The sequence below is a fragment of the Zonotrichia albicollis genome, chromosome 5 (assembly GCF_047830755.1).
Source record: "Zonotrichia albicollis isolate bZonAlb1 chromosome 5, bZonAlb1.hap1, whole genome shotgun sequence".
NCBI classification, from domain to species: Eukaryota; Metazoa; Chordata; class Aves; order Passeriformes; family Passerellidae; genus Zonotrichia; species Zonotrichia albicollis.
In genome coordinates this window covers 6888841-6915457 of record NC_133823.1, presented here as the reverse complement: position 1 = coordinate 6915457, position 26617 = coordinate 6888841, and the positions used below count along the sequence as shown (strand labels likewise).

Sequence of the window (26617 nt, the reverse complement as noted above, 5' to 3'; positions counted from 1 at the left end):
TGCCACCCCGAGGTCACCTCAAGGCCATCCCACACTTTATGCGGAGACCTGAGGGGACAGGGACACAGTGTGACTGCCTGCACAGGGGACACAACTCCCGAAGCCATCGTGCACCTTATGGGGAGCCCTGAGGGGACAACGACATGGTGGCACCTCCTGGAGAGGGGACAGAGACTCTCCAGACCGCCCTCCCCACCTTGAGGTCACCGCGCACCTTGGACAGAGCTCAGAGGGGACAGCAACAGGTGGCACCACCCAGGGAGGGGACACAAACCTTCCCGCCACCCCGAGGTCACCTCAAGGCCACTGCACAATTTATGGGGAGCCCTGAGGGAACAGCGACAGGTGGCACCGCCCGGGGAGGTGACAAAAGCCCTCCTGCCACCCCGAGGACACTACGCACCTTGTTCGGAGCCCTGCGGGGAGTCACCCATGGCGAGGCCGAGCTGTCCCCCGCCGAAGGAGGGGACAGTGACATGCGCGGGGGCCCTGGGGACACTGTAGAGCGCCTCGGCCACGTCGGCCGCCCGCTTCAGCAGCACGTCCTGGGGACACGGCAGCGGTGTCACCACCGAGGGAGGGTGGCACTGCTTGGTGGCACCTCTGGGTGGCACCCTACAGGGCCACTTCGCAGGGTCACCTCACAGTGTCACCCTACAGTGTCACCCTCCAGCATGGTGCCACCCCACAGAGTAACTCCTTGGTGATACCCCTTGGTGTCACCCCACAGTGCCACCCCTCAGTGTCACCTCACAGTGTCATCCCACAGAGTAAGCCCTTGGTGCCAGCCCTCAGGGTCACCTCTCTGTGCCACCCCACAGTGTCACCCTCCAGCACAGCGTCACCCTCAAGTGTCACCTCTCACTGTCACCCCTCCATGGTGCCCTGAAGTGTCACCTCTTGGTGTCACCCCACAGTGCCACCCCTAGGTGTCACCCTTGCTGCCACTCCACAGTGCCACCCCTCGGTGTCACCCCACCACCCACAGAGCCTGGGGTGACCCTGGGATGGGCCTGGGGTGTCTGGGACTGTCCCAGCTGGTGTCACCTCCCAGGGCTGGGGAGGGGACCGGGACCCTCCAGGTGTGGCAGGGGGAGACTCGAGGGGGTCCCAGGGTGGGGGGTCCCAGGGTGGGGGGTCCCAGGGGTGTCCCCAAGGGGGTCCCAGGGGTGTCCCCAAGGGGGTCCCAGGGGTGTCCCCACACACCTGGTTGCTGTGGGGGACCCCATAGAGCGCCTCCACCAGGTCGGCCGCGCGCTTCAGCAGCACCTCCTGGGGACAGCAAGGGGACAGGGGAGAGGACAGGGGGGTCGTGGGTGCTGCACCCCCAGCCCACCCTCTATAGTCCCCTGTGTCCCCATTCTGTATCTCCAATGATGCCCCTGTGTCCCCTCATGGTCCCCCCATGTCCTTATTCTGTGTCCTCAAAGACCCCCCTGTGTCCCTCCTGCCCCCCTCATTCTATGTCCCCAATGACCACCCCCTTGTCCCCTCCATGGTCACCCCGTGTCCCTATTCTGTGTCCCCAATGACTCCACTGTGTCCCCCTGGTCACCATCCCTGATGCCCCCATTCTGTGTCCCCAGTGACCCCCCTCATGTCCCCATTCTGTGTCCCCAATGACCCCCCCTGTGTCTCCACTCTGTGCCTCCAGTGACCACTCCCTTGGCCCTCCCATGGTCCCCCCATGTCCCCACCATGTCCCCCCAGTCACCACCCCTGACGCCCCAATTCTGTGTCCCCGGTGACTCCCCCATGTCCCCGTTTTGTGTCCCCAATGACCCCCCCATTTCCCCAACCCCTGCCACACCCAGGGGACACAACAACTGTCACCCCCTCCCTGCCCTTTGCCCCTGGGGCACTGCCAGGGAGTCCCTGTGTGCCCAGGGTGTCCCTCCTGTCCTCCCGGGGTGTCACTGTCACTGTTCCCTACCTTGGGCAGGCGCTCGGGGTCCCCGGGGTGCCGCGGGATCACCTTCTGCAGCCGCTGGAACCCGTAATCGATGGTGGGCTCGTTCAGGGCTGGGACAGGGGACATCGCCACCACTGTCACAGTGTCCCATGGGCTGGGACATTGTCCCAAGGTCCAGGGCACTGTCCTGGCTGTCTGTGTCACTGTCACAGGGGCTCCGTCCCCTTCCCGGGGTCTGTGTTCCTTTCCTGGGGTTTGTGTCCCCATGCCACGAGTGCGTGACACAGTCCCAGGTGTCCCCATCCCAATTCCAGGTGTCACCAACCCAGGACTTTCCATCCCAATCCCAGTCCCAGGGTTCTCCACCCCTTTTTGGGGTTATGTGTCCCCTTCCCAGGTCTCAATCCCAAGACTCTATCCCATTCCCAGGTGTCCCCATTCCAATCCCGATGTCACCATCCCTTTTCCAGGCGTCCCCATCTAAATCCCAGGTGTCCTCATCCCATTCCCAGGCATCCCCATCCCAATCCCAATGTCCCCATCCCAGTCCTGATGTCCCCATCTCAATCCCAGGTGTTGCCATCCCAATCCCAGTGCTCTCCATCCCATTCCCAGGCGTCCCCATCCCAATCCCAGCAGTCTCTACCCCATTCCCAGATGTCCCCACACCAATCCCAATGTCCCCATCCCAGTCCCAGGTGAATCCATCCCATTCCCAGTGGTCTCTATCCCAATCCCAGTTGGCCTTCTAGGATTGGGTCTCTATCCCATTCCTGGGTGTCCCTATCTCAATCCCAGGTGTCCCGTTCCCAATCCCAATGTCTCCAGTCCTAATGTCCCCACCCCAGCCCCAATGTCCCCAGTCCTAATGTCCCCTCCCCAAGCCCTATATCCCCACCCCAGCCCCAATGCCCCCAGTCCCAATGGCCCCACCCCAGTCCCAATGTCCCCACCCCAATGTCCCCACCCCAGTCCTGACGTCCCAGTCCCAATCCCGATGTCCCCAGTTCCACTGTCCCCAGTCCAGTCCTGATGTCCCCACCACAGTCCCAATGTCCCCTCCCCATCCCTGCTGTCCCCACCCATCCCCACTGTCCCTGTCCCCATTGCCCCTCACCGGTGTAGACGAAGCGTCCCGGGGCGCCCTTGCAGAAGCGCTTGGCCTTGTAGGGCAATGTCCCCTCCCCACCCCCAATGTCCCCATCCCCGCTGTCCCCATTGTCCCACACCAGTGTAGACGAAGCGTCCCAGGGCTCCCTTGCTTGGCCTTGTAGGGCAATGTCCCCTCCCCATCCCCAATGTCCCCACTGTCCCTGTGTCCCTCACCGGTGTAGACAAAGCGTCCCGGGGCGCCCTTGCAGAAGTGCTTGGCCTTGTAGGACAATGTCACCTCCCCATCCCCAATGTCCCCACTGTCCCTGTCCCTGTGTCCCTCACCGGTGTAGACGAAGCGTCCCGGGGCACCCTTGCAGAAGTGCTTGGCCTTGTAGGACAATGTCACCTCCACGACCCCCGGGATGTGCCGGGGGGGCGTCTGCACGCGGATGGCGTGGGGGGTGATGAGCTGCGGGGGGGACACGGCCTCAGTGGTGTCCCCACAGTGTCCCCAAGGTGTCCCCACCCCAGCCCGGCCGTACCTCGCTCCACACCAGCACGGTGCCGAAGAGCACCTGGAGGCCATCGAAGAAGTTGTCCCCGATGACAATGACGGTGGCACCGCCCGTGGTCCAGCCCTCGCTGGGGCTGATGGCCTTGATGCAGGGGGTGGCTGCTGGAGGGGACAGCGACAGCCGTGGGGGGGGACAGGGACAGAGAGGAGGGGGACAGGGACAGCAGTGGTGGGGACAGAGGGGTGGAGGGCACAGGGACAGAGATAGGGTGGAGGGGACAGGGACAGCAATGTGGGAGGGGGGACAGGGACAGAGGGCCAGGGACAGGGACAGAGATGGCAGGGACAGATGGGTGGGGGGCACAGGGACAGTGATGGGGTGGAGGGGACAGGGACAGAGGGGTGAAGGGGACAGGGATGGTGGGGAATGAGGGGTGAGGGGGACAGGGACAGCAATGGCAGGGACAGCTATGGCAGGGAGGGAGGGGTGGGACAGGGACAGAGGAGTGGCAAGACAGGGACAGCGAAGGCAGGGACAGAGGGTGGAGAGGACAGGCACGGGGACATGGACATGGAGTGGGACAGACATGGGGATATGGGGACAGGGACAGAGGGGTGGGGGGGACAGGGACAGAGGGGTGGGGGGGGACAGGGACGGGGATGGTGGGGACAGAGGGGTGAGGGGGACAGGCATGGGGACATGGACTGGGACAGGCACGGGGACACGGGGACAGCCATAGGGACATGGACATGGAGTGGGACTGACATGGGGACAGGCATGGGGACATGGGGACAGGAACAGAGGGGTGGGGAGGGACAGGGACAGCAATGGGGTAGAGGGGACAAGGACAGAGATGGTGGGGACAGAGGGGTGGAGGGGGACAGGGAAGAGGGGACAGGAATGGGGACATGGGCATGGACATGGAGTGGGACAGACATGAGGACACAAGGACAGGTATGGGGACATGGAGTGGGACAGATGTGGGGACATGGGGACCAGAATGGGCACACAGATATAGATGGAAACATGGGCATGGATCATTACAGATGTGGGGACAGGCATGGGGACACAGGGACAGGCATGGGGACATGGACATGGATGAGGACAGACATGGGGACATGGATGGGGACATGAGGGCATGGACTGGGACAGACACAGGAGGCCATGGGGGCATGGGGATATGGATTGGGACAGATATGGGGACACAGGGACATGGGCATGGCTGGGGACACACAAGTGGCCACAGGGACGTGACCAGGGACAGACGTATGGACACAAATGGGGACAATCACAGGTGGCCACATGGACATGGCTGGGGACACGCACGTGCGATCACGGTGACACAAGTGGGGACAGAGGCACCCATGGACACCCAGCATGGATGGGCACAGACACTTGGGGACAGCAGGGTGGGGACACAGGGATCACCTGGGGGTGCCAGGTCAGGCTAGGGGCTCCCAAAACTTGTCCCCAAGATGTCCCCAAGGTGGCCATGGTGACACAAGTGGGGACAAAGAGAGACACCCATGGATAGGTCCACCAGATATTGGGGACAGCAGGGTGGGGACAAATGGATCACCTGGGGGATGCCAGGCCATATGGCATGTCCCCAGGATGTCCCCAAGATGGCCATGGTGACACAGGTGGGGAGGCACCCCATGGACACCCAACCATGGACAGGCAAAGACACTGGGGACAGCAGGGTGGGGACAGCAGGGTGGGGACACAGATATTGTCCCAGGGGTGCCAGGTCACACTGGCAGGGTCCCAAAACATGTCCCCAAGATATCCTCAAGATGTCCCCAAGGTGGCCACGGTGACACCAAGGGGAAGGAACCCATGGACACCCAACCATGGATGGGCACAAACATTGGGGACAGCACGGTGGGGACAGCACGGTGGGGACAGCAGGAATCACCCAGGGGGTGCCAGGCCATGCTGGCAGGCTCCCAACACATGTCCCCAAGATGTCCCCAGGTGTCCCCTGACCTTCAGAGGGGTCGAGGCGTCGGGCGCGCCGGCCGTGCTTGGAGTTGTTGTGGACAAACATGTTGTCGGACACGGCCAGGACGTGGCCGTCCACGTGCACCGTGGTGGACACCACCACCTGCGGGGACAAGGGACACCGTCACCCCGGGGTGACCTGGCTGGGGACACCACAGGGGCACTGGGTGTGCTGTTCCTACAGTGTCCCAGGGGTGTCCCCTCCCCTGTCACAGCCCTGTCACAGAGCGGGGATGCTGTAAGTGGTGTCCCCACGATGTCCCACAGTGTCCCCATCTCTGTCATACCACAGGGACACTGTGTGGTGTCTCTGTGATGTCCCCATCTCAGTCACAGCCCTGTCACACTGCAGGCACACTGTGTGTGGTGTCCCCACAATGTCCCCATGATGTCACCTCCCCTGACATGGCCCTGTCACACTGCAGGGATGCTGTGTGTGGTGTCCCTGTGTTGTCCCCATGGTGTCCCTATCCCTGTCACAGCCCTGTCACACCGCAGAGACGCTGTGTGTAGTGTCCCCATGATGTCCCCTCCCCTGACATGGCCCTGTCACACCGCAGGGACGCTGTATGTGGTGTCCCCACAATGTCCCCATGGTGTCCCCATCCCTGTCACATCACAGGGATGCTGTGTGTGGTGTCCCTGTGCTGTCCCCATGATGTCGCCACAATGTCCCCATCTCTGTCACAGTCCTGTCACACCACAGTGGGGACCCGCTGTGGTGTCCCCGTGGTGTCACAGCGGTGGCCCGAGGGTGGCCCGCACAGCCTGGGGTCACCAGCCCCTCCTGGGGACCCCCAGACTGCCGAGCTCCTTCCCCCAGGGGACACCCAGGGGACCCCAAACCCCTTTTAGGGTCACCCCCAGTGCCCCAAGGTCCCCCAAGGGGACCCCAAACCCCCTTGAGGCCCCCTTGGGACCACCCCAAATTCCCCCCTAAGGGACCCCAAACCCCTTTTAGGGTCACCCCCAGCCCCTCAAATTCTCCCCAGTCTTCCCTGCCCCAGCCCCTCCGGGAGACCCTAAATCCCCCCAAGGGAACCCAAACCCCTTTTAGGGTAACCCCAATTCTTCCAAACTCCTTCCAGAGGACCCCAAATCCCTTTTAGGGCCACCTCCAGCCCTCAAATCCCTCCAAGTGACCCCAAACTCCCTTAAAGCCCCCTCAGGTGACCCCAAACCCCTTTTAGGACCACCCCAAGTCCTCCAAGTTCCTCCCAGGGAAACCCAAACCCATTTTAGGGCCACCCCCTCAGAGACCTCCCCCAAATCCCTTTTAGGGTCACAACCTCTCCCTCAAATTCCCCTCAGGGGACCTCAAACCCCTTTTAGGGCCACCCTCAGTGCCCCAAATTCCCTCCAAGTGACCCCAAACCCCTTTTAGGGTCACCTCCAGCCCCCCAAATTCCCCTCAGAGAAACCCAAACCACTTTCAGGGCCACCCCCTAAGGGATCCCCCCCAAACCCCTTCTAGGGCCACCTCCAATCCCCCAGTTCCCCCCAGGGGACCACAAACCCCATTGAAGTCCCCTCAGGACCCCTCAGGACCCCTCAAACCCCTTTTGGGACCACCCCCAGTGCCCCAAATTCCCTCAGGTCTTCTCCCTCCCCAGTCCCTCCAGGAGACCCTAAATCCTTTTTAGGGCCACCTCCACTCCCCCTAATTCCCCCCAGAGAACCCCAAACCCCTTTTAGGGCCACTCCCAGTGCCCCTAAATTTCCGAGGGGACCCCAAATCCCCCTGAGGCCCCCTCAGGACCCCCAAACCCCTTTTAGGGTCATCCCCCAAATTCCTCCAGGTCTTCCCTGCCCCAGCCCCTCCCGGAGACCCCAAATCCCTTTTAGGGCCACTCCCACTCCCTCAATTTCCATGCAGGGGACCCCAAACCCCTTTAGGGCCACCCCATAAGGGACCCCCCCCCAAATCCTTTTTAGGGTCACCCCCACTCCCTCAAATTCCCCCCAGGGGACCCCAAACCTCTTTTAGGGCCACCCCCAGTGCCCCAAATTCCTCCCAGGGAACCCCCAAATCCCTTTTAGAGTCACCTCCAGGCCCCCAGATTCCCTCCAAGTGACCCCAAACCCCTTTTAGGGCCACCCCCTCAAAGACCTCCCCCAAATCCCTTTTAGGGTCACAACCACTCCCTCAAAGTCCCCAGAGGACCCCAAACCCCTTTTAGGGCCACCCTCAGTGCCCCAAATTCCCTCCAAGTGACCCCAAACCCCTTTTAGGGCCACCCCCTCAAAGACCTCCCCCAAATCCCTTTTAGGGTCACAATCACTCCCTCAAATTCCCCTCAGGGAACCTAAAATCCCTTTTAGGGTCACCCCCACTCCCACCAGTTCCCCCCAGAGGACCCCATACCCCTTTTAGGGCCACCCCCAGTCTCCCAAATCCCCCAGGAGACCCCAAACTCCCTTGAGGTCCTCTCAGAACCCACCCCCTCCCCCCCAAATCCCTTTTAGGGTCACCTCAAATTTCTCCCAGGGAAACCCAATTTCTTTTTAGGGCCACCCCCAACCCCCCAAATTCCTGCAGATCTTCCTGACCCAGTCCCTCCAGGAGACCCTAAACCCCTTTTAGGGCCACCCTCAATCCCCCAAATTCCCCCCAGGGAGCCCCAAACCCCCTCAGAGCCACCCCCAACCCCACCCCGGCCCCACAAAGGGATCCCAAACCCCTTTTTACGGTCACCTCCAACTCCCCAAATTCACTCCAGGGGACCCCAAACCCCTTTTACGGTCACCTCCAACTCCCCAAATTCCCCCTAGCGGACCCCAAACCCCTTTTTACGGTCACCTCCAGCCCCCCAAATTCCCCCCAGGGGACCCTAAACCCCTTTTAGGGTCACCTCCAGCCCCCCAAATTCCCTTCAGGGAAACCCAAACCCCTTTTAGGGTCACCCCCACTCCTACTAATTCCCCACAGAATACCCCAAACCCCTTTTTTAGGGCCACCTCCACACCCCCTAATCCCCCAAACCCCCCCTCAGGACCCCTCCAGCGCACCCTAAACCCCTTATAGGACCACCCCCAATCCCCCATCCCCTAAAAGGGAACCCCCACCTCCATTCCCGTCCCCCCCTAATCCCACAAACCCCACAAATCCTCGCCCCCCCTTTTCCCTTTTCCCGCCGCTCTCCCGCCGCCGATGCCGCGATGCAAATGGGGTCGTTAATCACCGAAATGTCATAATTAACATCTCGTTAGCGAGCCCTGATGAACCTCGGGGGGGGGCCAGGACCCAGCTGCGACCGGGGGGGGGGGGGGGGGTTGTGGGGGGAGCGGAGAATTTTGGGGTTTTCAGGGCGGATTTGGGGTTTTTTATAGGGTGATCATGGGATTTTTAGGGTAGCGGCGGATTTGGGGATTTTCAAAGGGGTCGAGGGGAATTGGGGGCTCGATTCCCCCCGAACGGGGGAATCGGGCCCCCAATTCCCCTCGACCCCTTTAGGAAATATTTTTGGGGTCACCTGCATCACAAACCTCCTTTTGGAGGTCGAAATTTGGGGTTTTTTTATAGGGTGGCGGTAGATTTTTAGGGTGGCAGCAGATTTGGGATTTTTCAAAGGGGGCGAGGGGAATTGGGGACTCGATTCCCCTCAATCCCTTAGGAAACTTTTTTAGGGTCATTTGCACCCCTTTTGGAGATCAAAATTTGGGGGTTTTTATAGGGCAGCAATGGATTTTTTAGGGTGGTGGCGGATTTGGGATTTTCAAAGCGGTCAAGGGGAATTGGGGGCTCAATTCCCCTCAAAAAAACCCTTTTGGGGATTCTTTTTGGGGTCACTTGTACCCCTTTTTGGGGTCAAAATTTTGGAGATTTTTGGGGTTTTCAGGCCAGATTTGGGGTTTTTTATAGAACAGCAGTGGGATTTTTGGGGTAGCGGAAAATTTGGGATTTCAAGTCTCAACCTCAAGAAATTTGGGGAATCAAGTCTCCAATTCCCTTCATACCCCTAAAAAAACCTCCACCACCATAAAAAATCCACTGCCACCCTATAAAGGGTGACACTTGGAGGTGACACTTGGGGACATCACAAATAGGGTGGAGGACATCCCAAAAAGCAGTTCAGGTGAACCCAAAAAAAATTCCTAAAGGGGTTGAGGGGAATTGAGTCCCCAATTTGCCTTGACCCCTTTAGGAAATCCCAAATCCACCACCGAGCTATAAAAGGTGACACTTCCAGGTGACACTTGGGGACATCAAGGAGGAGATCCCAAAAAGGGATTCAGGCAACTCCAAAAGGATTCCCCAAAGGGTCGAGGGAATTTGGGGACTCAATTCCTCTTGATCCATTTGAAAATCCCAAATTTACCACCACCCTATAAAAAAACCCCAAATTTTGACCCCAAAAAGGGGTGAGGTGACCCCAAAAAGGATTTCCATAAGGGGTTGAGTGGAATTGAGTCCCCAGTTTGCCTCGACCCCTTTGAAAATTCCAAATTTCCCATCACCCTAAAAAATCTACCGCCACCCTATAAAAAACCCCAAATTTCAATCCCTAAAAGGGGGGTTGAGGTGCAGGCGACCCCAAAAAGATTCCCCTCGACCCCTTTGGGAAATCCTTTTGGGGTCTCCTACACCCCTTTTTAGTGTCCCCTCCACCCTCTCGGTGATGTCCCCAAGTGTCACCTGGAAGCGCCGCATGTCCCGCGGGTTCCCGGCGTTTTTCAGGCAGTTCTGGTTGCACTTGAGGAAAAACTTGAGGAAAAACCTGGAATGGTGTGAAAAAAAAGAGGGGACAAACGTGTCCCCATGATGTCCCCATCCCAGTGTCCCCATGGTGTCTCCAATCCCAGTGTTCCCATCTGTTGTCCCCATCCCAATGTCCCTTCTTGTCACCACCCCATTATTGTCTCCATCCCAGTGTCCCCATTCTGTTTCCATCCTGTCCCCATGGCGTCCCCAGTCCTGGTGTCCCCATCCCAAAGTTCCATTCTGTCCTCGTTCTGCTGTCCCTTCTTGTCACCACCCCATTATTGTCCCCATCCAATTCTTGGTGTCCCCATTACGATCCCGGTGTCCCCATCCTGGGGTTCCCATCCCCATCCCAGTGTCCCCATCCTGCCCCCATCCCAGTGTCCCATTGTGTCCCTGTTTTGCTGTCCCTTCTTGTCACCACCTCATTATTGTCCCCATCCCCATCCTGGTGTCCCCATTGCCATCCCAGTGTCCCCACCACCATCCCGGTGCCCCATCCTGTCCCCATCCTAGTGTCCCCATCCACATCTTGGTGCCCCCATTCTGTCCCCATCCCAATGTCCCATTCTGTCCTCGTTCTGCTGTCCCTTCTTTTCACCACCTCATCATGGTCCCCATCCCAGTGTCCCCATCCTGGTGTCCCCCCATTGCCATCCCAGTGTTCCCGTCCCCATCCACATCTTGGTGTCCCCATTCTGTCTCCATCCTGTCCCAAATCCTGGTGTCCCCATCCCAATGTCTCATTCTGTCCCCGTTCTGCTGTCCTTTCTTGTCACCACCCCATTATTGTCCCCATGCCAGTGTCCCCATCCCACTGGGGGTGACACCGGGGTCCCTGGGAACATTGGGGACCCCCGGGCCCGTCCTTGGGGTCACACGGGGTTTGGGGACATCTGGGTGACCCCAAGTGGGATCAGCCCCTGGTCAGGCTGGGGGGACACGGAGGGGGATCCCAGGGAACGGGGATCCCACAAAAAGGGGGATTCCACAAAAAGGCATTACATGGAAAGGGGATCCCATAAAAAAGGGGGGTCCCAGGGAATGGGGATCCCACAAAAAAAGAGTTCCATGGAAATGGGATCCCATAAAAAGGGGATCCCACAAAAAAAGGGGATCCCACAAAAAAAGGGGTTACGTGGAAAGGGGATCCCACAAAAAGGGGTTACATGGAAAGGGGATCTTACAAAAAGCAGGTCCCAAAAAAAGAGGATCCCATGGAAAAGGGGTCTACAGGGAGAGGGGATCCCACAAAAAGGGGATCCCAGGAAAGAAGGGTTCCAGGGGCAAAAGGGGATCCCAGGGATCCCATAAAAAGAGGATCCTGAAAAAAGGGGATCCCACAAAAAAGGAGATCCCACAAAAAAAAGGGGATCCTACAAAAAAGGGGTCATGAGGGAAAAGGATCCCACAAAAAAGTGGTTACATGGAAAGGGGGATCCCAGGGAATGGGGATCCCATAGAAAAGCGGTCCCACAGAAAGGGGTTTCCTGGGAAAGTTAATCCTACAGAGAGGGGGTCCCAGGGAAAGAGATTCCACAATAAAGGGGTCCCATGGATGAGGGGATCTCAGGGAAAAGAGATCCCACAAATCAGGGGATCCCGTGGGTGAGGGGATCCCACAAAAAGGGATCTCATGGAGAGGGCATCCCATAAAAAGGAACTGCCAGGGAGGGGAGGATCCCATGGAAAAGGGGTCCCAGGGAATGGGGATCCCACAAAAAAGGGTTTCCCATGGAAAGGGGTATCCCATAAACAGCAGATCCCATGAAATGGGGGTCCCACAGCAAGGGGCTCCCCATGGAAAAGAGGGATCCCAAAAAAGGGGGATTCTGCAAAAAGGGGGAATCCCGCAAAAAGGGTTTGTCCTGCAAAAAGGGGTCTCACTTAGAGAATCCCATGGAGGGAGGGATCATAGGGAGAGAGGATCCCATGGAAAAGGGGGATCCCACAAAAAGGGAGATCTCACAGAAAAGGGAGATCCCACAAAAAGGGGTCTCATTTAGAGGATCCCATGGAAAAGGCAGATCCCACAGCGAGGGGCTCCCCATGGAAAGGGGGATCCCACAAAAAGGGGAACCCCACAAAAAGGGTTCGCATTTAGAGGATCTCATGGAAAAGGGGGACCCCACAGCGAGGGGCTCCCCATGGAAAGGGGGATCCCACTAAAAGGGAGTCCCAAAAAAAGAGGGATCCCACAAAAAGGGAGATCCCATAAAAAGAGGATCCCACAGAAAGGGGTCTCATCTCTAGGACCCCACGGAAAAGGGGGGACCCCACAAAAAGGGATCTCACACTGAGGATGTCCCGACCCCACAGAAAGGGGGTTCCACCTTATGGAACTACACAGGAAAAGGGGGGCTCCCCCCATTCCCCACATTCCCATAATCCCATTCCCGCCCCGCGGGTGGTAATCAGGGCAAGGAAGAAGCTGGAAAACGCCGGGAAACACCCCAAAAACGCCCCGAAAACGCCCCAAAAACACCCGAAAACCGTCCCGCCACCCCCAGCACATTGCAGCCACGGGGGAACCCCAAACCCCCAAAAAAAACCCACAAAATCCCCCCAAATCCCAGCCCCAGGTAGGGGGGCTGGGGCTGAACCCCCGCGAGTTAAAAATACGGGGCCGGCGCATTAATTAGCATCGCTAATTACCATTGAATATGCAAATGCCCGGCGCCGCTGCCGAGCACCTTGTGCTCGCGGCGCATAAATTTGAATGCGCAATTAGCATAATCGTGGCTAATTAATGAGAAGCGTCAATTTTCGCAGCCGGGTAATTTGATTAACGCCGCGAGAGGGGCACTTAGCGCGCTCTCAAACCAGCGGGGCTGGCCCGGGGGGGGACACGGGGACACGGGGGACAGGGGGGGCTCGCGACAGGGATGGGGACACGGATGGGGACACTGCTGGCCCTGCGTGACCCCCCGGAAGGGACGGGGATGGAGACACCCCAAAAGTGACGGGGATGGGAGAGAGGACACCCCTGAATTCCTGGGGTGGGTTGGGGACACCCCAAAAGTGACAGGGATGGGGACAGGGGACACCCTGATAGTGATGGGGAGGACAGGTTGGGGACATGACTGGAACTGCATGACCCCCCAAAAGGGATGGGAATGGGGAGAAGGGACCCCCCAAAAGTGACAGGGATGGGGACAGGAGACATCCCAAAAGTGATGGAGATACCCCAAAAGTCCTGGGGAAGGTTGGGGACACCCAAAAGTCTTGTGACACCTCTAAAAGTCCTGGGGAAGTTTGGGGACACCCAATAGTACTGGGAATGGGGGCATCCCAAAAGTGTTATGAATGGGGAGAGGGGACACCCCAAAAGTGACAGGAATGGGGACCAGGGGACACCTTGGAAGTGACAGGAATGGGGACAGGGGACACCCCAAAAGTGATGGGGATAGGGACAGGGGATTGGAGACACCCCAAAAGTGATGGGAATGGGGATTGGGCATTGGCGACACCCCAAAAGTGACAGAGATGGGGACAGGGGACTGGGGACACCCTAAAACTGATGGGGATTGGGACACCCCAAAAGTCATGGGAATGGGGAGAGGAGACACCCCAAAGTGATGGGGATGAAGACACTCCATAAGTGTTGTGAATGGGGACAGGGGACACCCCAAAGTGATGGGGATGGGGACACCCCAGAATTCCTGAGGTGGGTTGGGGACATCCCGAAAGTGATGAGGACGGGGACAGAGGACACCCTAAAAGTGATGGGGACAGGGGACAGGGGACAACACAAAATTATCAGAATGGAGACACTTCAAAAGTCCTGGGGCGGGTTGGGGACACCCCAAAAGTGACAAGAATGAGGACAGGGAATTTGGGGACACCCCAAAAGTGACGGGGATGGGGGAAGAGGACACACCAAAAGTGACAGAGATGGGGAGAGGGAACACCCCAAAAGTGCTGGGAATTGTGACATCCAGAAAGTCCTGGGGTGGGTTGGGTACACCCCAAAAGCGTTGTGAATGGGCACTGGGGACACCCTAAAAGCGATGGGGATGAGGACCGAGGACACCCCGAAAGGGATGGGGATGGGGACACCCCGAAAGAGATGGGGACACCCCATAAGTGTTGTGAATGGGGACAGGGGACGCCCCAAAAGTGAGAGGGATGGGGACAGAGGACACCCCAAAAGTGATGCAGACAGGGACACCCCGAAAGTGTTGTGGATGGGGACAGGGGACACCCCAAAAGTGAGAGGGATGGGGACAGAGGACACACCAAAAGTGATGGGCATGGGGACATCCAGAAAGTCCTGGAGCAGGCTGGGGACACCCCAAAAGTGACAGGGACGGGGGGCACAGGTTGGGGACACGCCTGGAACTGCATGACCCCCGAAAGGGATGGGAATGGGGACAGGGGTTGGTGACACCCCAAAAGTCCAGGGGTGGGTTGGGGACACCCCAAAAGTGATGAGGATGGGGAGAGAGGACTTCCCTAAAGTCCTGGGGTGGTTTGGGGACACTCCTGCAAGTGGGTGACCCCCAAAAGTGATGGGCACAGGGGCACCCTGAAAGTGCTGTGAATGGAGACACCCCAAAAGTCCTGGGGCGGGTTGGGGACACCCCAAAATTTCTGGGGATGAGGGGGACAGGTTGGGGACACACCTGACACGAAAGTGCTGGGGATGCAGAGAGGGAGTTGGGGACAACCCAAAAGTCTTGGGGCGGGTTGGGGACAAGTTGGGGACACCCCTGGAAGAGGGTAACGCCCCCAAAAGTGCTGGGGATGGGGACAGGGGATTGGGGACATCCCAAAATGCTGTGAAGGGGGACCAGGGACTCCCCAGACATCCTGGGGTGGGTTTGAGGACACCCCAAAAGTGCTGGGAAGGGGCGGGACAGGTTGGGGACACTCCTGGCACTGGGTGACCTCCTAAAAGGCCCATGGATGGGGACAGGGGGTTGGGGACACCCCGGAAGTCCTTGGGAGCAGACTGCGGGACCCCCCAAAAGTCCTGCGGCTGAGGAGGGGACATTTGAGACATGGCCACCAACCATCGGGGTGTCACCTCCCAAGGGGACACCACCCCCAAAAGTGCCATGATGGGGACAGCCCCAGAACGCCTGCGGGACAGGGGACACGGGGACAATGGCAGTGACAAGGGCACAACAAGTGACAATGCCAGGCTTGGCTTGGTGGCACCAGGGAGGTGACACCGGGACAGGCAGGAGGACCTCGGTGGGGACAGGGACAGAGGGACCTCAGGGACGGGGACACAGCCACCCTGGGATGTCCCCAGTGCACCAGTGCCACCTCCATTATTGATGTGACCGCTGGGGACATCTGTCACCGCTGTCACCCCCTGGGAGCACCCGGAGTGCCCTCTGCTGTCCCTTGGCTCATCAACGTCATGTCCCCAAGCTTGGGGACACCGCCGGTGCTGCCACCCCCTCCAGGTCACCATGAGGTCTCCCGATGTCCCCAGTGTTCCCCAATGTCCCCTGATGTCCCCAGAGTCTCATGAGGTCCCCCAATGTCCCCCAGCGTCCCCAGCACCTGTCGATGATGACGGGGTCCGAGGGGGTCTCGTTGCGGTTCCCGCAGCTCTTCTTGTCACAGCAGCGGCTGGACACGGGGACAGCAGGTGACATCAGGGGACAGCGAGGAATGAGGGACCCCCCAAACCCCCGGGGGGACGCTCCAGGTCCCCGTGTCCCACCCTGGGACCGCCCCATCACTCAGGGGTGGGGGACAGAGGGGACAGTGGGGAGGGGACACAGCAGGGGGGCACAGCAGGGGGGACACTCAGGGGTGGCACTTTGTCACCCCTTTATGGGGTTGGGGACAGATTTGGGCGTCCTGGGGGCTCTGTGTCCTCTCTGGGTGGCTCTGAAGGCCTTGGGGACCTGTCCCTGTCACCCTCGGGGGCTCCGTGTCACCTCTGGGTGGCTCTGAAGGTGTTGGGGACCCATCCCTGTCACACTTGGGTGGCTCTGAAGGGGTTGGGGACCCATCCCTGTCACCCTTTAATGGCTCTGGAGGGATTGGAGACCCATCTGTGTCACCCTGGGTGGCTCTGAAGGGGCTGGGGACCTGTCCCTGTCACCCTCAGATGTCTCTGAAGGAGTGGGCGACCTGTCCCTGTCACCTCAGGGGGCTCCATGTCACCTCTGGGTGGCTCTGAAGGGGCTGGGGACCCTTCCTGTCACCCTCGGGGACTCTATGTCACCTCCAGGTGGCTCTGAAGGGGTTGAGGACCCGTCCCTGTCACCCGCAGGTGACACAGCAGGGCCACCCGCAGCCCCGACCCCGAGGGGACACCGGGGGTGGCCTTTCCCCTGTCGCGGGGTTAATTAGCGGCGCTGCCTCGGCTCGTTAATTAGCACGAGGGGTCGGTGACCACGAGTGGGCATCGAAGGGACCTTGGGGACACCCCTGTCGCCCCCAGGTTGTCACCTGCACATGATCTCGTGCGTCAGCAGCACCCGGCACATCTCGGGGTTCTTGTCCTGCCCCTCGTAAATGATGGCCTGGAGGGGACACCGAGGGGACAGCCGCGACACCGGGGTGGCACCGCGGAGTCCCCGTCCCCGGCCAGATGTGGCGGCGGGGACATCCAGATGTCACCCGCGGGTGGGGCCGGGGGAATTTTTGGGGGGATTTGGGGGGTGATTTGAGGGATTTTGGGGGAGATTTTTGGGGGAGGATTTTTTGGAGTGATTTTTGCGGGGATTTTGGGGGCATTTTGGAGGGGGGATTTTGGGGGGCACTTTTGGGGGGGACTTTGGGAGAATTTTTGGGGAGATTTTGGGGGGGTTTTGGGGGATTTTTGGGGGGATTTGGGGGGAATTTGGGGGGCACTTTCGGGGGGCTTTTTGGGGGGCTTTTGGGGAGGATTTTTGGGGAGGATTTTGGGGGGATTTGGGGTTTTTTTGGGAGGAACTTTTGGGGAAGATTTTTGGGGGGGGATTTTTTTGGGGGGGATTTTTGGGGGTGGATTTTTGGGGGAGATTTTTGGGGGGGGATATTTTGGGGGGGGATTTTTGGGGGGATTTTGGGGGGTGGATTTTTGGGGGGGATTTTGGGGAGGATTTTTGGGGTCTCGGTACCTGCTTGGACATGGAGTCAATGAGGCGGACGTACAAATCCTGCTCGGTCCGCAGCCCTGCAGGGACACCAGAGGGGTCACCCCACTTGTCACCTCCCCGGGGGGACACCCCAAATCCCGCCCGGATCCCCCCAAACCCTCTCACCCACCGTTGCTGTAGAGCAGCTGCAGCCGGTAGTGGATCCCGTTGTTGGTTTTCTCCCCGTTCTGCTCCTTGAGGGGTTTTGGGGACAAAATTCACAGCCAGGGTCACTCAATGTCCCCTCCTGGTCACTCCATGTCCCTCCCACCCCGTTCTGGGGTCACTCATGCCACAATTTGGGGTCACTCTCCGACCTCGCCGTGACTGCAGCCCCGCGGGGGTTTTTGGGGCGGTTTGGGGGTTTTTGGGGTTTCTCACCCGCTCCTTCTCCACGAAGTCGATGAAGCAGGTGCGCTCCACCTCCACGGGCTGGCCCTGGCGGTCGTACATAGCCAGCACGAAGTGGAAGAAGTTGGACTTGCGCAGGTTGGCCGGGGGCTGCTTCTCGAAGTGAGCGCGGGCCAGCGACACCCCGCTGCGACAGCGACACGGTGTGGGGACAGCCGCGACAGTGACACGGTGTGGGGACAGCCGCGACAGTGACACGGCCACAGCCCCGGCAGCACGGTTACCCCCCCACCCCCGCAGCAGCAGGAACCCAAACCCCAGGAAGCCCAAACCCTGAGAACTGCAGCACCGGGAACCCCCAAAACGCAAGAACCCCAAATCCCGGGAACCCCAAACCCCGAGAACCCCAAAACCCTGAGAATCCCAACACTGGGAACCCCAAAACCCCAGAAACTCCAAACCCCGAGTCCCCTGAACCCCCAAATCCCGAGAACCCCAAGCCCCAAGAGCCCCAAACACCAATAACCCCAAACCCTGGGAACCCCAAACCCCAAGGAACCCAACACCGGGAACCCCAAACCCCCCCGAGAACCCCAAACCCCGAGAACTCCAGACCTCAGGAACTCCAAACCCTGGGAATCTCAGTCCTGGGGACCCCCAGCACAGGGAACCCCAGTCCTGGGGATCCCCAACCCCATGAACCCCAGTCCTGGAGATCCCCAGCACCGGAACCCCCCAAACCACGTCCGGGGATCCCCCAGGACTGGGACCCTCAGTGCCTCATCCCAGGGAGCCCCAGCACCAGAACCTCCAAACCCCGAGAACCTCAGTCCTGGGGATCCCCAACACCGGAACCCCCAAACTCCAAAAACCCAGTCCTGGGGATCCCCATCCCCATGAACCCCAGTTCTGGAGATCCCAAGCACCAGAACCCCCCAGACCCCGTCGGGGGGTCCCCCAGGACTGGAACTCCCAGGACCCCCTCTCGGGGACCCCCCAGCACCCCACCTCCGGGATCCCAACCCTTAAGAACCCCAGTCCTGGGACCCCCAGCACCGGGAACCCAAATCCTGGGGATCCCCAGCACTGGGAACCCCCAAAACCCCGTCTGGGGGACCCTCAGGACTGGGACCTGCAGCACTCCATCCCCAGGAACCTCAGACCTGGGGACCCCCCCCACAGCACTGGGACCCTCAGGACCCCACCCCAGGGACCCCCCAGCTCCCCGTCCTGGGGATCCCCATCCCTAAAAACCCAAATCCTGGGAACCCCCAACACGGGGACCCCCAGCACCCCATTACCAGGACTGGGATCCCCAGCCGCCCATCCCAAGGGCTCCCAGCGCTCCATTCCCAGGAACCCCAAAACCTTCTCTGTGGGACACCGGCACCCCCAGCTCCCCATCCTGGGAACCCCAAAACCCCAGCCAGGGGACCCCCAGTGCTGGGACCCTCAGTGCTCCATCTCCAGGATCCCCATTCCCGAGAACCCAAATTCTGGGGACCCTCAGCACCGGGAACCCCAAAACCTCCTCCATGGGACACCAACACCCCCAGCTCCCCATCCTGGGGATCCCCATTCCCAAGAACCCAAATTCTTGGGACCCCCAGTACCAGGGACCCCAAAACCTCCTCCACGGAACACCAACACCCCCAGCACCCCATTACCAGGGACCCCCAGCACCCCATTACCAGGATTCCCATCCCCAAGAGCCCCAATTCTGGGGACCTCCACTACCGGGACTCCCAGCACCCCATTCCGGGGACCCCCAGTACCAGGAACCCCAAAACCTCCTCCAAGGAAAACCCACACTCCCAACTCCCCAACCTGGGGATGCCCAGCACCGGGAACCCCCAAAACACCATCTGGGGGATCCTCAGGACTGGGACCCTCAGTGCCCCATCCCGGGGACCCCCAGCACTCCATCTCCAGGATCCCCATCCCCGAGAACCCAAATTCTGGGGACCCCCAGAACCTCCTCCATGGGACACGAGCACCCCCAGCTCCCCATCCTGGGGATCCCCATTCCCAAAAACCCAAATCCTGGGGACCCCCAGCACCCCAACATGAGGACACCTGGAAACTCAGCCCAGGGACCCCAAGCATCCCATTACCAGGACTGGGATCCCCAGTCCCCCATCCCGGGGGACCCCCAAAACCCCATTCCCAGGAACCCCAAAACCTCCTCCATGGGACACCAGCACCCCCAGCACCCCATCCTGGGGATCCCCTTCCCTGATAACCCAAATCCTGGGGACCCCCACTACCGGGACCCCCAGCACCCCATCTCGGGGCCCCCCAGCACCAGGAACCCCAAAACCTCCTCCATGGGACACCAACACGCCCAGAACCCCATTTCCAGGAACTCCAAAACCCCATGACCAGGATTCCCATCCCCAAGAACCCCAATTCTGGGGACCCCCATTACCAGAAACCCCCAGCATCCCATTTCCAGGACACTCGGAAATTCAGCACTGGGACCCCCCAAACCCCCTCCGTGGGACACCAGAACCCCAGCACCCCAACCTGGGGACCCCCTAAACCCCATCCTGGGGACCCCCCAAAATCTCCTCCATGGGACACCAGCACCCCATCCCGGGGACCCCCAGCACCCCAACATTGGGACACCCCAAACAGCACCGGGACCCCCAAACCCTCCTCCATGGGACTCCCAGCACCCCTTCCCAGAATCCCAAAATCCCAAAACTCCAAAATCCCAAAACCCTAAAATCCAGTCTTTGGGACCCCCAGCACCCTGGCCTGGGACCCCCAAAACCTACAGCACCCTGTCCCCAGGGCCACCAGGACCCCATACCCAGGGCCACCAGAACCCCCTCCCCAGAGCCACCAGCCTGTCCCCAAGACCCCCAGGACCCCATGATTAAGGCCACCAGCGTGTCCCCAAGGCCACCAGGACCCCGTCCCTAAGGCTACCAGCATGTCCCCAGGATGACCAACCTGTCCCTAAGGCCACCAGCCTGTCCCCAAGACCCCCAGGACTCCATCATTAAGGCCACCAGCCTGTCCCCAAGGCCACCAGCCTGTCCCCAAGACCCCCAGGACCCCATCATTAGGGCCACCAGCCTGTCCCCAAGGCCACCAGGACTCCGTCCCCAGGGTGTCCCCAGGGGGTCACCAGGCTGTCCCCAGCACCCCACGAGGGTGACACCCAGCACCCCCTCCCTGTCTAGGGCAGGGGACACACTTGGGGACACCCTACCCCTGGCATCGGGGACACGAGGGACAGAAGGGGACAGAGGGGACATTCCTGAGCCCTCCCCGCCCAGGTCACCCCTCAGTGCCACTCTGGGCTCGCCGCTGTCACCGCTGCTGTCCCTGCCCCGACACCCGCGGTGACAGCACGATGACAGCAGAGCCACATCACGGACGATGGCTCCAGCACAGTCCCTGTCACTGTCACCGTGTCCCCACCCCGCTGGTGGCCCTGTCCCCTCGGTGTCCCCCCAGAGGCAGCAGAGAGGATCCCCAGTGTCACCCCTGCCACAGCCACGCTCCAACCCAGCCCCTTGGCGACACTCTGGGGACATTTCCCCGAGGACAGCCCCCTCAGCTGTTCCAAACTGTCCCCAGGGTCACCCGTGGGGTCTCAAACTGTCCCCAGGGTCACTCACAGAGTCCCAAATTGTCCCCAGGGACACCCACAGGGGTCCCAAATTGTCCCCAGGGACACTCACGGCGTCCCAAAGAGTCCCCAGGGTCACACGCGGTGTCCAAAAGGGTCACCCGCGGGGGTCCCAGATTGTCCCCAGGGTCACTCGTGGGGTCCCAAAGTGTCCCCAGGGTCACCCGCGGGGTCCCAAATTGTCCCGAGGGCCACCCGCCCTCGTCACACCTGGCGAGGTGACAATACCTGTGCACGGCCACCCCAAACGGGTCACATCATGTCCCCACACCTGCCGTGGACACCGCGGCGTGTCCCTTGTCCCTTCCCCGCTCTGGTGGCTTCGCTCTCACTGTCCCGCCCCCGCGGGGACACCTCTGTCCCCTCACTGTCCCCTCCCTACAACGGGACAGCCACACCCGCGGCTCCTCCCAGCCCCACAGATTCGCCCAAAGGGCCGCGGCGACAGGCGGGGGTGGCTCTGGCTGTCGCCGCTGTCCCCCGCTGTCCCCCCGGCGCTGCCGGCCCCGCCCGCCGCGTTAATTAATTATTAAAGGCAATCAAGCATTTCCAAGCAGCCGCGGCCCCGGCGCTTCCAGGAAAGCGGCGCCGGCCCCAAAGCGGCTCCGGGGGGGCTCTGGGGACCCCACAGCGGGGACACCCCGGACACGGTGCCAAACCTTTGGGGACACTGCGGGACAGGAGGTTTAGAGGGTCCCGGTGCCACCCCACGGAGCAGGAACTCGGTGCCACCCCCTTGGGGACACTGCGGTGGCCATGGGGACACGCTGGTGTTTGTGGGGTGAGGGTGACACCTCCTCTCAGACAGTGTCCCCACGCGTGGCACTGCCAGCACGGTGGCACACGCCCAGCTGCCACCAGGGTGGCACTGCCCGCTCGGTGACAGGTCCCTGTCACCACTGCCAGCCCCGGGTGTGTCCCTCTGTCCCGGGGAGGTTTTGGGGACACAGGACCTGGCACTGCTGTCCCTCAGCTGTGTCACACTGTCACCCCCCGGGGGTGGCCGCGCTTTGGGGTCCCTTTGGGGTTTGGGGGATTCCTTGAGGTTTTCCAGCATCCCAAAGTTTTGGGGGGACCCCAGGGAGCCACCATGACCCCTTAGGGACACCCCAAAGCCGGCAGAGGGGACAGCAGGACAGGGGACAGGGGTGGCACTGAGGGACAGAGGGAGAGGGGACACTGAGGGAGGGCAGGGAATGGGATTTGAACCCCCAAAAAGGGGAAAGAATGGGATTTGAGTTCCCAGGAGGGCCGGGAATGGGATTTGAGCCCCCTGGAAAAGGCAGGCATGGGATTTGAGCTTCCAGGAGGGCAGGGAATGGGATTTGAGCCCCCAAAGGGTCGGGGAATGGAATTTGAGCCCCCTGGAAAAGGCAGGAATGGGATTTGAGTTCCCAGGAAAAGGCAAGGAATGGGATCTGACTTCCCAGGAGGGCAGGAATGGGATTTGAGCCCCCCAAAAGGGCAGGGATTGGGATTTGAGCCCCCCAGAAAAGGCAGGAATGGGATTTGAGTTCTCTGGAAAAGGCAGGAATGTGATTTGAGCCTCAAAGGGGCAGGGAATGGGATCTGACTTCCCAGGAGGGCAGGAATGGGATTTGAGCCCCCCAGAAAATGCAGGAATGGGATTTGAGTTCTCTGGAAAAGGCAGGAATGGGATTTGAGTTCCCAGTAGGGCACAGAATGGGATTTGAACCCCCAAAAGGGCAGGGATGGGATTTGATCCACCAGGAGGGCAAGGAATGGGATTTGAGTCCCCCAAAAAGGGAAGGAATGGGATTTGAGTCCCCCAAAAAGGGAAGGAATGGGATTTGAGCCCCCTGGAAAAGGCAGGAATGAGAATTGAACCCCCCGGAAGAGGCAGGGAATGGGATCTGAGCCTCCCAAAAGGTCAGGGAATGGGATTCAAATTCCCAAGAAAAGGCAGGGATGGGCACAGACCCCATTCCCGTTGGCACAAACCCCTGGCAGCTGAAACCCAGGATGCCCAGGGCACCGGGATAGGGGATCCAGAGGCCCAAAGGAATGGCAGGAAAAATGGGGGGGGGGGGGGGGGGCGCACACCCTGGGATGCCTGTGAGAGCCAGGACACTGGAATGCCCGTGGAACCTGGCATGCCCACGGTGCCCAGGATGCCCATGGGGCATGGAATACCCTGGAATGCCCACAGTTGATGCCCAGGATGCCCACAGGACCTGGAATATCCTGGAATGCCCACAGTTGATGCCCAGGATGCCCACAGGACCTGGAATTCCTATTCCCATGGATCCCAGGACACTGCCAAAGCCCAGGATTCTCGCAGCCCCTGGAATATCCTGGAATGCCCACAGCTGATGCCCAGGATTCTCACAGTCCCTGGAAGATCCTGGAATGCCCACAGTTGATGCCCAGGATGCCCACAGGACCTGGAATTCCCATTCCCATGGATCCCAGGACACTCCCGGAGCCCAGGATGCCCCTGGAATTTGGGATATCAGCAGAGCCCGGGATGTCCGTGGAAATTTGGGATGCCCACAGAGCCTGGGATGCCCGTGGAAATTTGGGATGCCCACAGAGCCTGGCACATCCACAGCCCTGGGATACCCACACCCATGGAATGCCCACGGAAGCTGGGAAACCCGAGGAGCTCAGGATGCCCAAAGCCCTGGAATGCCCAGAAACACCGGGATACCCATAAAAACCGGGATGCCCCTAAAAACCGGGATGCCCATGAAAACCGGGATGCCCGCAGCCCCTGGAACGCCCATGGAAGCTGGGAAACCCGAGGAGCTCAGGATGCCCAGAGCCCTGGAATGCCCAGACCCCCGGGATGCCCATGAAAACCGGGATGCCCACTGCCCCTGGAATACCCCTGGAATGCCCACAGCCTTTGGAATTCCCGCGGAACCCGGGATTCCCGATTCCCGTGGACCCCGGGATGCCCGCGGAGCTCGGCTTGCGTCCATCCCGCAGCCCCCGGAGCCGCCGGGCTGCCCCAAAACTGCCCCAAAACTGTCCCCAAGCTGTCCCCGAGCTGTCCCCGAGCTGTCCCTTACCTCTGCGCCGCCGTGCTGGCGTCCAGGATGCCGGTGCCCCCCTGCAGCCAGCGGCCGGCGGGGAGCCCCGCGCTCAGCGGCTCCTCCTTCATGGGGACCCCCCCGCGGGGCAGCGCCTCCTGCACCGAGAACATCACCGGGGGGCTCAGGGGGACCCCCGGGCACCCCCGGGATCAGCACCGGGCAGGTGCCGGGGGCCGCCGTCCCGGCCGCCGGGGAAGCGGCATCTGCGGAGGGAGGGATGGAAGGGGAGGGAGGGAAGGGGAGAGGGAGGGAAGGAGGGAGGAGGGGGCGGGAGGGGGCAGAGCCCGAGAAGTTGGAGCCGGAGGAGCCCCGGAGCCAAGCGAGGGGAGGGGAAGGGGCGGGGGGAGAGGGAGGGATGGGGAGGGAGGAGTGGAGGGAGGGATGGGGAGGAAGGAGGGAGGGATGGGGAGGAAGGCTCGGAGGAGGAGTGGAAGGGATGGATGGAGGGAGGCCCGGAGGAGGAGTAGAAGGATGGAGAGAGGGAGGGCTGGAGGAGGAGTGGAGGGATGGAAGGAAGGAGGGAGAGGAGGGCTGGAGGAAGGCTCGGGAGAGGGAGGGAGGGAGGGATGGAGGGAGGCTCGGGGGAGGGAGGGATGGAGCGCGGCACCGGAGGGAAGGAGGGAGGGATGGAGGCTCGCAGGGAGGCAGGGCCGAGGCGCAGGGGAGGAGTGCAGGCGGCCGGGGGGGCCCGGCCGGGGGCGGGGGCTCGGTTCCGTTATTACCGGGCGGGCGGCGGCGGCGGCGGCGGCGCGGGGGGGCGGAGGCAGCGGCGGCGGCAGCGGCAGCAGCAGCAGCAGCGGGCGGCCGGGGGGCGGCCCGGGGGTCCCCGCAACGCCATCACCGCCCTCTCCCCGCCGCCTCCGCCGCCCCCCGGCCCGGCCCCGGCCGCCCGGCTCGGGCAGCAGCACCATGAGCAGCAGCAGCCCGGCTCGCTGCCGCCGCCCCGCCGCCGCCGCCGCCGCCCCACCGGCCCGGGCCATCCCGGCACCGCCGCCGCCGCCGCCGCCTCCCCGGGGAGGCAGGGCCGGAGCCGCCGGGGGAGGCGGGGGCCGCGGCCGGCCAGGCTGACATCATTCCGGGGAGGAGCGGTCCCTCCCCGCGCCCTCCGCCAGGGGGGCACCGGGCACCCCGAGGGGAGACCCCCGCGAGAGACCCCCGGGGAAATCCCAAAGGGGGCCCGGGACAGCGAGAAGTGACCCCGATGTGTCCCCCGAGGCACCCTGGGGGGGAACCCAAAGGGGTGCCGTGGGTGGCACAAAGTGACCCCAATGTGTCCCCAGGGATACCCCAGGGACACCTCAAACCAGCCCCAAGGACACCCCAGGGTGTCCCCAAATGAGTGCCGGGGATGGCACAAAGTGACCCCAATGTGTCCCCAAAGGGATGCCAGAGGTGGGACAAAGTGACCCCAATGTGTCCCCAGGGACACCCCAGAGTGACCCCAAATGGGTACCAGGGATGGAGCAAAGTGACCTCAATGTGTCCCCAGATGGGTGCTGGGGATGGCACAAAGTGACCCCAGTGTGTCCCAAAAGGGGTGCCAGAGGTGGCACAAAGTGACCTCAATGTGTCCCCAAAGGGGTACCAGAGATTGCACAAAGTGACCCCAATGTGTCCCCAAAGGGGTACCAGAGGTGGCACAAAGTGACGTCAATGTATCCCCAGGGACACCCTGGGGGAATCCCAAACAAGTGCCAGGGATGGCACAAAGTGACCCCAGTGTGTCCCCAAAGGGGTACCAGAGATTGCACAAAGTGACCCCAGTGTGTCCCCAAAGGGGTGCAAGGGATGGCACAAAGTGACCCCAATGAATCCCCAGAGACACCCCAGGAGGATCCCAAAAAGGTCCCAGGAGTACCCCAGGTGTCAATGTCCTCGTCCATCCCTGTGTCCCTCTGTCTGTCCCTGTGTGCATTCCAATGTCCCTGTGTCCATCCTAGTGTCCGTCTGTCTGTCCCTGTGTCCATCCCAGAGTCCTTGTGTCCATCCCAGAGTCCTTGTGTCCATCCCAGTGTCCCTGTGTCCACCTCTGTCCCCATCCATCCCAGTGTCCCTGTGTCCATCCCTGTATCCATCCCAATGTCCCTCTGTCCATCCTTCTGTCCATCTGTCCATCCCTGTGTCCCTCTCTCCATCCCAGGGTCTGTCCACCTCTGTCCCCATCCATCCCAGTGTCCATCTGTCCATGGTCTCATCCACCCTGGTGTGCATCCAACAACAGCTGCACTGATCTCAGCATCCATCCATC

The 26617-nt window shown here is 61.0% G+C and overlaps 1 protein-coding gene across 11 annotated transcripts in view; it reads right to left on the bottom strand.

Moving 5' to 3' along the window:
* LOC141729121 (transcription factor COE4-like) overlaps nt 1-25426 on the bottom strand; it is a 31510-nt gene extending 6084 nt beyond the window's left edge. For 7 of the 11 annotated variants that reach the window (XM_074540697.1, XM_074540703.1, XM_074540695.1 and 4 more), the window contains exons 1-14: nt 25092-25424; nt 24346-24464; nt 17698-17854; nt 17447-17510; nt 17299-17354; nt 16646-16719; nt 15746-15814; nt 10163-10244; nt 5512-5629; nt 3550-3683; nt 3350-3476; nt 1934-2022; nt 1207-1272; nt 404-545 (exon numbers count right to left, since the gene is read on the bottom strand). In XM_074540697.1, the coding sequence (XP_074396798.1) occupies nt 404-545; nt 1207-1272; nt 1934-2022; nt 3350-3476; nt 3550-3683; nt 5512-5629; nt 10163-10244; nt 15746-15814; nt 16646-16719; nt 17299-17354; nt 17447-17510; nt 17698-17854; nt 24346-24464; nt 25092-25349 (1555 nt within the window). In that variant the 5' untranslated portion in view covers nt 25350-25424. Of the gene's footprint in view, nt 1-403; nt 546-1206; nt 1273-1933; nt 2023-3238; nt 3303-3349; nt 3477-3549; nt 3684-5511; nt 5630-10162; nt 10245-15745; nt 15815-16645; nt 16720-17298; nt 17355-17446; nt 17511-17697; nt 17855-24345; nt 24495-25091 lie in introns of those variants that run through there. The other 4 variants (XM_074540696.1, XM_074540705.1, XM_074540704.1 and 1 more) reach the window with 4 other exon arrangements.
* Nucleotides 25427-26617: the final 1191 nt, after the last annotated feature.